The sequence below is a fragment of the Mauremys mutica genome, chromosome 12 (genome assembly GCF_020497125.1).
Source record: "Mauremys mutica isolate MM-2020 ecotype Southern chromosome 12, ASM2049712v1, whole genome shotgun sequence".
Classification (NCBI taxonomy): Eukaryota; Metazoa; Chordata; order Testudines; family Geoemydidae; genus Mauremys; species Mauremys mutica.
Genome location: NC_059083.1, coordinates 76288367 through 76301609, shown reverse-complemented (window position 1 = coordinate 76301609; position 13243 = coordinate 76288367). Strand labels below are relative to the sequence as shown.

General features: G+C 40.0%; 1 protein-coding gene across 5 annotated transcripts in view; it reads right to left on the bottom strand.

Moving 5' to 3' along the window:
- The window catches only part of CEP112 (centrosomal protein 112), a 271084-nt gene that overhangs the window by 179854 nt on the left and 77987 nt on the right, over window positions 1–13243 (bottom strand). For all 5 annotated transcript variants that reach the window (XM_044984035.1, XM_044984036.1, XM_044984032.1 and 2 more), the window contains 4 exons: window positions 13104–13233; window positions 11446–11538; window positions 10130–10189; window positions 5195–5274 (listed from right to left, as the gene is read on the bottom strand). In XM_044984035.1, coding sequence (XP_044839970.1) covers window positions 5195–5274; window positions 10130–10189; window positions 11446–11538; window positions 13104–13233 — 363 coding nt within the window. The remainder of the gene's footprint in view (window positions 1–5194; window positions 5275–10129; window positions 10190–11445; window positions 11539–13103; window positions 13234–13243) is intronic.

Here is a 13243-nt window from a genome sequence, read left to right as displayed (position 1 = left end):
GAAGCCAGGGGCTCAAATGGAGGCCTTGTGACCCTGGAGAGCATAAGGTTCAGGTCCCAAGGATGAACCAGGTCCCAGACATGTGGGTAAAGATGCTCCAGACTTTTCAGGAACCGCACCGTCATGGGATGGGCGAAGACCGACCTGCCGTAAGACGGAGGATGGAAAGCCAAAATGACCACCAGGTGCACACTGAGGACAGCGACAGACCCTGGAGCTTAAGGTGCAGTAAATAGTCCAAGATCTCTTGCAAGGGGGCCTCTTCCACCCGGATGAGGCAATCCAAGGCCCAAAACATGAACCGCTTCCACTTAGCCACGTAGGTAGCCTGGTGGAGGGTTTCCTGCTGCCCAGCAGGACCTGCTGGACAACGGCGGAACACTGTCGTTCTTCCGTGCTCAGCCATGCGGAAACCAGGCTGTCAAGTGCACCGCCGCTAGGTTCGGATGCAGCAGATTCTCATGGTTTTGGGACAGCAGATCCGGCTGAAGAGACAGCTGCAACTGGATGGCTACCGAAAGACTCAGGAGGATGGTGAACCAGTGCTGATGAGGCCATGCCAGGGCTACAAGGATGACCATCGCTCTGTCCTGCTTCACCTTGAGCAGGATTCTGTGGATTAACGGCACCGGTGGGAAGGCATACATCAGCGCTCCCGACCATGGAATCAGGAAGGCATCTGACACAGAACCCTTTTCCCTGCCCAGCAGAGAAGAGAACACACGGCACTTCCTGTTCTGTCTGGACGTGAACAGGTCCACTGGGGAGTTCCTCACCTGCAAAAAATTAGGCTGACCACCTCTAGATGGAGTGAGCATTCGTGGCAAGATGAGAAGGATCTGCCAAGACGATTCGCCAGGACGTTCTTGGTTCTGGACAGGTGGGCGGCCCCCAAATGAATGGCGTGCCGCACAAAAAAGTCCCAGAGGATGAGCGCTTCCCGACAAAGGGCCGAAGACCTGGCGCCACCCTGCCTGTTGATGTAGCACATTGCAGCAGTATTGTCCATCAGGACCTGCACCACCTTGCCTTCCAGGTGAGGCACGCCAGGAAAACTGCTCTGAGCTCCTGGACATTGATTTGAAGGGTTAGGTCATCTTGCAGCCAACAGTCTTGGGTATTGAACTTGCTCAGATGGGCTCCCCAGCCCAGATCAGACACATCTGAGACCAAGGTGAGCAAGGGCGCCGGGGTCACGAAGGGGACTCCCTGCAGCACTGACTTGGGATCCCGCCACCAGTCCAGAGACGAGAAGAGGTGGCTCGGCACCGCGACCACTCAGTCCAGGAGGTGGCTGCTCGGAACGTAAACTGAGGCCAGCCATGCTTGCAGGGGCCTCAGATGAACCAGGCATGGCTTACCACATAGGTGCACGCAGCTGTGTGGCCCATCAGTCGCAGGCACGTGTGGGCCGTGGTGAGCGGTTGGCTCTTTCTGTGGACAATTAAGTCTAACATGACCTGAAATTTTTAATTGTAAATGTCTTTAGCAACAGGTTAAATTAAAAAGCATTCTCCCAGTTATTCAAAAGGAACATGCATTAATTTTGTCAGCACCAAGATCCCAGATTGGGATAGGTTTTCTGACTAGTGGAGATATCTTAACTAGTCCTTTGAGGAATCTTACAATAGTGGAATGGCTGAAGAATTTTCAATTGCCAACTGAAAACAGTACGTTGAGATGTTGATAGATGACGTTGAATGGTGACAAGGAAAAGCTCAGACTTCAGGTATAATAAATAGTCCAGAATAGATAAAATTGGGCCACACCTGGAGACAGGTTATCAATTGCCCATAGAGATAAGTTCTTTTCCACTGTTAGGAAAAAAAAGTAACTGAACTGTTCTGTAACCTACTCTTCGAGATGTTTTCTACATGTCCATTATACTGTAGGGGTGTGTGTGCGCCTCTAGAACAGTTGTCAGAATTTTTCTCCCGCCGCGGTACCCACTGGGGCAGCTCACACTGCATGCAGGTATAAAGGACCACCACCGGGTCCTTTTAGACAGAAAACTCCAATGCAGAGAGGTAGGAGGGCAGATCGTGGAGCAGACATGTGCAACACATCTTGAAGAATAACAGTTATGGAACAGGTCAGTAACCATTTTTTCTTCTTTGAGTGATTGCACATGTGCATTCCACTCCTGAAAACAGATGACGGAATCAGAGCGTCTCTGAACAGGGACTGAAGGACAACCCGCCCAAATCTTGCTCCATGTCTAGCTTGCGAAAAAATCTTTTTTTTTCTTTTAAACACAACTAAAACTTACTATCCTAAGTATATTGAAGACTAAACTAATTACATAAACACACACTATATTTACAAATTCTGGGACCGAGACAGAACTGTTTTGGTACTGAACAGAGTTCCAATGACCGTCACAGGCAGTAAGAAGGAACTAAGGGGGCTTAGGGGAGGCTCTGCCCTTTCCACCTTCATGCAGTGATGCACGGCAGCAATGGTAGCTTGAGCCACCCAATGGGTACCTCTGAGAGAAAAAGTTTTCAATAACCCTGTGCTGGGCTCACCAAGATTGGAATGCACATGTATAGTCACTCGAAGAAGAACTGTGCATAAGGAGGTCAGGTGACACTGTTAGATGATGATTTAGATTGTAAACTCTCTGGAGCAGGAATTATCTCTTATCTATGTTTGTGCAAAGTCCAAAACAATGGATCTCCAATCCCAACTGGGGATCTTTGGGTGTCAATATAAATTATATTTATAAGAAGATATGGGGGCTCTCATGACAGCTCCAGAAGATCTCAGTACCATCACTGGCCTGTCAAATCTAAAGTACTCAGACGGATACTGGCCTAATCTGATTTTTCTGATCACCAATAAAAATAATGACAAAGAGTCCTGTGGCACCTTATAGACTAACAGACGTTTTGGAGCATAAGCTTTTGTGGGTGAATACAGATAAAAATAATGGAATTAGTGGAGAAGTATGAAGGAGATCTTTGCTTCAGTCCAAGATTTCAAATTTATCCAGCCCTCTTTATCTTTTAAATCAATGGGATTATTTACAGATTAAGGTACTACTCAACACTATTAAGAATGACTGGCCCTAAATTACATGTCAAAGTTATCAAAACTGGATGTCTCAATATGTTGGAATGTTCAAATGATCACTTAGGTGTAATAAAAGGGCTATTTATGTTCTTAAGTGTTGATTTGAGAATCCAGTTATCAGATTTAAACAGCCCATTAAACTGCTCAATTTTGAAAAATGGCCTCCCACATTAAATTCTGAACTCAGATGTACAGCACGTGTCTTCACACAGCTTGAAAAATTCACTACTGAATTAGCATGACAGTGAATTTTCAAGACACGTAGCATTTCAAACTATACATCTAAGATTAGAATCCAGGCCTCTGTCTTTAATTTTGGCCCCCTGTGCTTAGACCCAAGATACTACACTTTAGATCAGACACTACAAAGGTTTACACCACACTAGACAAGGTAGTCTACTTTGTTCATTAATCATTGACACAATGGGCTACTTAGACTGTGAAAAGCTGTCACACGAGATGTATTATGTCAAAACAACTGAAATGTATGTTTTAAACCCAGATTCTGCCTCCAGATACAAGGCACAAAACCTGGAAAATCACTTACTAGATACAATATGACACACAAAATGAGCTCAAATATAGCATCTTAGATCCAAATTGGCCTTTTTAAATCTAAGTGATACAAATTCTTACGATTCTTCCCTTAAAATCAGAGGAGTAGCCGTGTTAGTCTGGATCTGTAAAAAGCAACAGAGTCCTGTGGCACCTTATAGACTAACAGATGTACTGGAGTATAAGCTTTTGTGGGTGAATACCCGCTTTGTCAGATGCATTTCCCTGAAAATGTTAGTGTGCATTTCCAGTAGTCATTTTTTAGTGAAATAAAATGGATAAGTTAACCTCATCATCTTGACTATTGCAACCCCGTTGTGTCTGGCCGCAACAAATTCCATCTTGACTACTTATATCCTTCCAAAATGCTGCTGCACAGATTATTTTCCTTGGCCACTGCTTTGACTAACCCTCCACTGGCTTTTCATTCTCCACCATATCTAACACGTATTATCAGTCTTCATTTTAAGGATTTCACGGCATATCCCTGCCCTACCTGTAATATCTTATACACTATCAAGATGTCAATACTTGCACCCTCTGTGCAATTGATGCCTGCCTGGCCCGCCAATTTGTAAAATTTTCCAACAAGGACCTTCACACTTTCTCCCATGATTCCCCTTTTGAATGGGAGGAACTCTGTACAGAAATGTGCAAAGGTACCACATTTTCCTTCTTCAAATCCTTCCTTCCAACTCTCCTCTATCATAATGCCTACTACAAACTCAACAACAGAACGGAAGATGATGTGTCACGACGGCTGCTATCATGCAAATTGGTATTGTTGCTCGAACTCCCCCAGTCTATTTGCTGTATCCACCTGTTGTGTTTCATCTTATACTTAGATTGTAATCTCTTTGGGACAGGAACTGCCTCTTTTTTATACATTTCGATCTTATATACTTATATAATGCTCATCACTGCAATATCTGAGCACTTCCCAATCACTAATATATTTATCCTCACAACAGGTCTGGAGGATAAGGACATTTTACACGTGGGGAACTGAGACACAGAGACTAAGTGACTTGCTCAAGGTCACAAAGGAAATCTGTAATGATAAAGGGAACTGAATCCAGGTCTCCTGAGTCTCAAGGTAGCATCTTAACCACTGAATCCTGTTTGTACAGTACCTAGGGGCACAACTTTAGGTACTACCACAATACAAATAAATAACAACAATACATGAATATTTCAATTGTAACCTGATTCCTCTAATAAATGTCCACAACAACTAATCTTCAGTAAGGAATTATGGTCTGCAAACATGTCAGTTCTAAACTGAAGCTGGTTTGAGTTACTTAAGGGGAAAAGACCATCTGAAACCACTAACTTCTATTTTGTTACATTCCTATCACTTAAAACCAGATGAAATGATTTTTTTAAAATTTTTACAGCTGACTAATAAAACCCTAAAAATAAGTTTTTATAATGGAAAGTTGACCCAAACTAAACTATAGGAGCGCTGTTATAAAACACAAAGCATATGGTCTACTTACTGAATTTGAATAAAAACATAGAGACATTTAAAGAAAGAAATTATTCTTTATCACGTTTCACTTACTTCAAAGCCTCTTCCAGTTTGCGAATTTTCTTTTGAGCATCCCCTCTCTCTTTATCAAGGTCATTTTGGAAGCCATGAATCTACCATTTCAAAGAAAAATTTTACATTTTAGCTACTTCAGCATGTGACCAACAGAATGATTGAGCATTATTTCAATTTTGAATGTAATAAATTAGTTTCGTATAGATTTAGATAAGAAGTTGTTGAAATATAATCAACATATGTAATGTGATGTTTCCACAGTTCAAACAAAGTTTAGGGGCAAAATTAGCAGCAGGCTGAGACTATAGAATATAACCTTCTCTACTAGTGTGATTTTTCTTCCTGTCCAAAGAAATGTTAAACTTCTAGCGTTAAAAATACAATAACTGTATTAAAAATAACTAGTTTTTTCTTTAGTATCAATTGCCAGTATGAGGATACTAAGAGATCATGAAATAAAGGGTAGATAAGAGATACAGATTTATCTGAACCATATCTTACACTGGTTAATAGCCTAGACACTAGTTCCTACTCATTGACTTGTTTGAATTTAAACTTACAACAGATTTTTATAAAGAAGATTTTTTCACAAAGCATTTTTAAAAAATACGATTAAATGGGTTTAAGTTACTTAAGCATACTGGCCACAGTATAATTTACATCAGGGGTCGGCAACCTCTGGCACGAAGCTCCCTGGTGGACCGGGCCAGTTTGTTTACCTGCCGCATCGGCAGGTTCGGCCGATCGCAGCTCCCACTGGCCGTGGTTCACCGTCTCAAGCCAATGGGGGTGGTGGGAAGCCGCAGCCAGCACATCCCTCGCCTATGCCACTTCCCGCCGCCCGCATTGGCCTGGGACGGCGAACCGCGGTCAGTGGGAGCTGTGGTCGGCCAAACCTGCCGACGCGGCAGGTAAACAAACTGGCCCGGCCCGCCAGGGTGCTTACCGTGGCGAGCCGCATGCCAGAGGTTGCCGACCCCGATATACATTCAGATACTATGGCATCCAAGAGCAGTTGCCCCCGTGGAAAGAAAAGATACAGAGGAAGAAGAGAACTGGACTACTCTAGAATTCTTCACCCTCATTGAAAGAAAAGGTGAGTGATTCAACGAGCATGTGAGAAAGACTGCATATACTCTTAGCAACATGCTTCAACAAGCACAAGATAAATCAAGGTTTATTAATCTGTTATCATTATGAAATTCTTGGGTACTGTAATTTTGCAGTATATGTGAACTGTGCATCTAACCTTAACACCCAAACAAATGCACACCCATAATAGTTTACAGAATCTTTAACATAAATATAACTCCTCAGTCAGCCAATATATGTATATACTAACATAATCATACATATGTACATACACACACACAAAACAAACACCCTTGCCCCCCTCACATGTACAGATTCCAGAAGATGTGTACAGACACACATGCTTACTCTATCTTACAGACCCCATTTCTCCTAATTTCATCTTTTTTCTCTTTTTTTAAAACTATTTAGATTATAAACTCTTTGAGGCAAGGACTGCTTTAAATGTTTGCACAGCACCCAGCACATTTTGGATGCTATTATAATACAAGTACTAAATAATAATGATTAAAAAAAGACTTCTTGGTGCAATTTAAGCTGACAATTTTGTTCTTTTAAGGCCTTACATGGTATAGATCCTAGCTATCTGAGATCACCTCTCTCCCTGTAAACCATTTCAGAGCTCCTAGGCTGTTTCTAACATGCCCTACCTTTTAGTGTCAGGTGGCTAGTAGCAAGTTTTAATCTGTGGAGGGTTCTTTACTCTGATTCTGTTGGGCCAACAGGGGGAAGTGAGTTTCAGAGTGTCAACCTTCCAGGCATGGTACAAAGCACATCTGTTCACACTGGTTTTTGCCTAAGGCAGGTTAGGCGTCAAGGATTGATTTCTTTATTTATTTATTTAGAGCATTGCTGAGGTAATATTGTGGAGATGTTATCCACATATCTATATTTTCTTTGAGACAAAGAGCACTGGTAAAATTAGGGAGTGGTCTTCTAGCACCCAATTATTTGCAGCATGATGTTTGATTAATATGAATGTTCTCAGAGGCTTATGAAATTGGTGCATAATTTTATGTATACCTAATTGAAGAGATTGCATGGCTCTGCATACATTATTATATTTATTGATAGTATATAAGAATTGATATTAGGATAAAGTGGGCATTAAATATTTGTTAATTTCAAAGTGATGAGTGTGATGAAATTACAGCAGAGAGAGAAAAAGAACAGATGGAGCAAACAAAGAAAATGCGGTTTATGAAGTACAGAAGTCTAGAATGGCATTGAGAACATTTAGAAGCAATACATGTGCCATCAGCTAAAAAGTGTTGTGAACGTGTACAAATGATGGGAAGTCACAGCTCTGGCTCCACAAAGCACCTCTGTAGTTCTACAGAAGCCTCCAGGGGAAAAAAAAGAAAATTCAATAAACCCCCACACCCTATAAACTTCTACAATGTGAACCACAGGAATCCAGTACATTTTAGCTGATTACATATTGCAAAAGTATTTGCACAATATGACCAGAAATCATATCTCTAGAAAATATCTAGGCAAGAATCTGTATTAGTATCAATGACCTTGAATGTCTATAAGATGCAACTGACACACTCCAACATAGCATACTGATATCTCAGATGAAAAACAAGAAAGGAAAAACACAGTTAAAAAGACTCACTGGCAGCAAGTTTCAGTACAGAAGCTAAATGTGTGGAAGTCTGAGTTTTTAGCTGGTTTGGAACATTCTCAGAGACAGAGGGATTTTCCATTAGGGTGGTCAGAAGTCAGTATTTACTGTCCTAGCATATTATATATGTATAACAGCTGTTACAAGAACTGCTCTTGATAATATTGTATCACAATTACTACATTTAGCTGCCTGTTTGGAATACAAGCAGATTATTTGTAAAAAGCAGGTGTTTCCTTTACTTGTAAAACCATTTAGCCTAACCGGTTCCTGATTTAGTAGATTAGAATCCTTAATCAAACAGTGACATTTAGTGTTATTACTTATTATTTGTTTGATGTTCAACGATCTTAACAGGGAATAGTCACCATAGATCAATAAAGGTTATTAGGTACTGGTATGTATTTAAGCGAACAGATTATACCTCATAATGCACGCTTCCTTTACTCAAAAACATGCTATCATTTTTAGTATTTTATAGGCGAATCAGTCCTTTATTTTATGGGCATATGTAAATAACATGGTTCACATGTATTTTTTTGTCTCATCTCAAAGATTTTCACAATATACAGTTACATCAATGCTTCTGAACATGTGGACACCTGTGCTAATCTCTATCAAAACAAAAGTTTTTCCCATTTTGTTTATTATCACACAGTTATATAATCCATCCTGAAATAAGCTTTATCTTATCTATTTCAGGAGTCAAAGGGCATATTCCCTAAGGGATGGGATAACAATACTCATTCTTGACCTGAAGCTCTCAAGAGATATCACAGAGATAGAAAGGCAAAAGAAAGCTGAACTGAAGAGAGAGTATAAAATATGAACACGGTAGGAAGTAATCATTCCAATTCAAATAATAATTCCCATATATGCATATATGCGCACATATATTTTGACCTGGTTCTGCATCAGTTTAGACTTGAATTGTTCTTGTAGCAATGACAATTGTTTTGGTAATCATTAATATTTTTAAAGAAAATTATGTGTGCCATTTTAAAACAAGACTCATTTATTACATGCAAATAGCTTCATTCAAATATTATTAATGTTGCAAAGTCAAGCACTCTAAAGTTAGGCCATTCTAGAAATGCCACCCACCCAGTCTCCATCCCCAGCTCCCAATCTCTGTCTCCCTGCCAGCCTCCAATGCCAGTCTTAACTCTACCCGCCCCCCCATGCCAGTCTGCTCCAACACAGACCCAGGTCCACATGCCCCAAAGCTGCAGACTTAACTGAAAGCAACTAACAGAAGTGTTCCTGTCTTTAACACTCAGATAACCTCAAATAAACTCCAAACCCCAAATAAATCCATTTTACCCTCTATAAAGCTTATACAGGGTAAACTCATAAATTGTGTGCCCTCTATAACACTGATCTAGCAAACAATGCATCATTTAGATCCATTGTTCCTTTTGTTATAAGTAAATGAAGAGTAGTTCACGTGTAGCTGTATTTCAATTCATTCACATCATGAGTTTGTCACTAATGCTTAAAAAATAAGTCATGCAAGTCCATTAGGTAAACTTATATACATACATTCTGTTATTAATCACTACATCAGCTGAACACAGCTTTGACTTTAAAGACAAAGTCATTAAAAAAACAAAGTCATGTGGAATAATTAACTCTTGCAATGAATGACTGTTTCATGTCAACACCTTTGATGTTTAAATATAAAAATTTGTATATATTGGCAAAGTGCTGCAAGGTTAAATATACACTATAAGTGCTAAGCACAATTTTTTTTTTAAAAATTCTGCTCTCTAAACACTACCTCTGGAAGATGATAGAGCATATGTATGGGTACAGGTAAAATGTACAGTAAGTATTTGTTGGGAAAAATGCTAAAATATCAATAGCAATTTCAAACTCCCTCTCTCTTCTACTAAAGCAATAGCAGAGAGTGAAAAATTACAGTAAGAACAAAAGTAGTACCTAATAGGGCCCTGTCTGCATTGTCTTCACTGGGGTGAATTTCACCCTAAGTGAATTAAATAGCAGGCATTAATATGTTTCGAACCACAGACATTATACTTCTGGAAAACATTTTAACAGCTTAATCCTTGTTTAAAAGCTGCTTACTACTAGACAAGCTTTTAGGTTTCATCAATTACATACCCCCTTTCTGCCCAATATTCACTTTTTTATGGATTTGTGGATTTAAATCATTAGCTGCTGCCTAAGACATCTGAAAGTGCACATAACATTTTCCCTTCAAACTCTACCTTTTTTTCATGAATCCGCTCTAAATGAAGTTTTTCCTGTTGAAATTTGTGTTCTTGATCCTGCAAATTGAGGAATTGATTTTTTAATAAGGAATCGCTACTTCTTTAAACAGATTGCTATAATTCAAAAGCAGCCTTTACCTAGAGAAAACCTGTACATTTTACTAGAGTGCAGTATGGTCCATATCAATCAAAGTGTCCAACTTTATTTTGTAATTAAACATTAATCTACAAACAATTTTAATATGTTTTATATTAGTTCTAAAAATTACACGGCATTATTACTAATACTTGATTAGTGTGGGGTGTCTCCAGAATACCAGTCAGAAGACACAGGTCTCAGGGCTTGTCCACACGGCCATTTAGAGCACAGCAAGCTAATATGCTGAAGATTTATACACTGGCTTGCTGAACAGTAAGTATCTGTGTAGACAAGCCCTTAGTCCCTAGCTTCCCAGACTAAAATAAGAGGGGAGGCAATGAAGTTAGATCTTGATGAGTGCAAGAGGGGAGGAAGAGTGCTTTCTCCTTGCTTTACAACAATTCACCCTATCAAATAAAAATGTTGAAGGATTCCAAAGACAGTAGTACATAGTCCTCCTGTGCCATCAAAAGGCCGGGCCGCCCAGAGGATTCAGGGGGCCTGGGGCAGGGCCGGGTCTTTGGTGGCGGGTCCCTCTCGAAGGGAAGGACCCGCCACTGAATTGCCGCCGAAGAATGAAGCGGCAGCAGTAGAGCAGTCGCAGCTTTTTTTTTTTTTTTCCTGCCGCCTGCGACGCTTGTACTCACCGGGCGGCACCCGCCGCCGAAAACCTAGAGCGGCTTGCGGGGCCCTTGTGGGGCCCGGGGCAAACTGCTCCACTTCCCCCTCCCTCTGGGCGGCCCTGTCAAAATGGCTGCACTTCCCCAAGTAACGACAGAACATGATGAGATGTGGGGAAAAGGAGATACCCAGGGCTCCAACAGGGATGCACTGTAACAATCGTGAAACAAGTTTATGCTAACGTTTACAAACTTAGATACTGCTATGAAAGACAGAGACAGGGATTTCTTTCAGCTTTGTACTTCTCTATAATCCATTGATAGACATTTTTATATCAGTTCAACACACAGGAAAATAAGACAAATAGCCACAAAGTTTCTTTAAAAGCCTTAGCCAAAAGAATAAGTTCTACTCTGTTAAGTGTAGAGGGATTGGCTCCTCTGATTTCCAAGAGCTCCAAAATATATCTTAGTTTGGCATTCTATTCATACAAATCTTAGGAACAAGTAAAAAGGGCTCTTCATTTTTCCTGAGTGAAAAATTCAGGGCTCACCCTCAGCTGTTGCTGCCTTTGATGTTCTGATTCTTGTAACTGTTGTTTTAATTCAGACACACTCTGTTCTAATTCTTCAATCACATTAGATGCCTGTAGGGATTTAATAGAAGAGTGAATGTTTGTCTTTTAATCTCTATTTGCTCTACAGAAATAAGTTACTCTTTACCTTTTCAAAGTTGCATCAAAAAAGTAGAAAAAATTATAAATTTGGAAAAGACAATCTTTTTCAACACTAGTCATATGTACTTCATTTCTATTTGTCCATAAGAGTGCAGATGGGACTGTAGTCAAAAATTACAAAACAAAAATAAAAAACAAAACAAACAGGCAGCTGATTTAAGAAAGAACTTTGAAAATAAAATGGATACAGTCAGTTATCATTTTCTTATCAGAGATCTTAGCATTCCAGTAATGTGGATGCCATGTTTGCTCTAGGTTAATCAATAGTTTAGGAATACGCTACAGTTTTTGAAATTTGCTATGTTTTTATAATATATATTTGATGTGAACATGATGTAGGCTAGATAACCTATCACAAAGGCTACTTATAAAAAAAAAAATTTCTTACATTTTTGTGCTGATTATTTAAAAGGTTCAATTCAAAGATGTATGCAACAAAATTAAACAGGACAATATTTTAATATGTACCTGAAGAAAAATATTTTTCTTCATAACTCTTTTGGTAACAAATTTGCAAACAGGCCTCACCCAACTCTCTAACCTTTTTGTCAAAATTTGCATTTTCAAGTTAAAACCTTACATTCATACATCCAAAACAAGAGCTCAGCTAAATGGTTTACCATTTAACTCTCTCAGGAGGAATGTGGCAGTTGTGAAGTATATAACACACAGAGACATCTTGCACAGAAGTCTTGCATATTACTGCTTTTTTATGTAATTATAAAATGCACAAAAGAGTACAGATCACATACAAAATAATATGTACCCTAACCACAATGCCCTTTGTTAGTTTATTCTTCCCTTGGGAGTCCCTGGATGGCCATCTGGGCTCAGGGAGGCAGACAGGATCTGCTCCCTCATGCAGGCCCTCACATTTCACTACTTCTCCTACATGGAGTCTTCTTCCCCAGCTTGCCTTCTCTCCTCTTAGCCGTGCTCTTCCTCTCTTTATATGCCCCCCCCCTTTCCAACACCTGGCTTTCTTTGTTCTATATTTTGGTTATTTTCCATTGCTACTATTTTCCCACCTCCCTGCAGAGGGGTAGGATAAAACTAGTTTTCCTAGGCATGAGTCCAACCCAATGTTCCAAGGTGTTTTCACCTGAATAGAGGTCACTGAGTTCTAACAACCCTCCGCTGTATATCATCTAGGAGGATGGACATGGTCACACATGCAGGGGTGGAATCCACGTATATATTGAGGCATTCAAAAATTACAGCAATTTCATAACACAACTTCACAGTATCAACCAAATTTCAAAAGTTTTACAGACAGATCCCCCAAGCCATTACAGCAAGTGAGTAGCTCTTTGATACATTATACATCCTTTGAGTAAAGTCATTCACGTGCCTTAACATTTGCATGACTGAAGCCTAACAGACCATTTGGAAAGTGTGTCCTCTTATATACGTAACTGGTAGGCAAGCATTTTTATGCCCATTATTCCTGGGAGGTTGTATGCCTGTAAACATACCTTAGCTGCTGAGAGAGCATGTTCCTGTTTCATAAAATTTATGTCAATATCATATTTGTTTTGTTGTTGTTGAATATTCTGTTCATAATCTTGTATTATGCGATCCTTCTCTTTCTGAAGAGAATTGCACCTACAAGTAA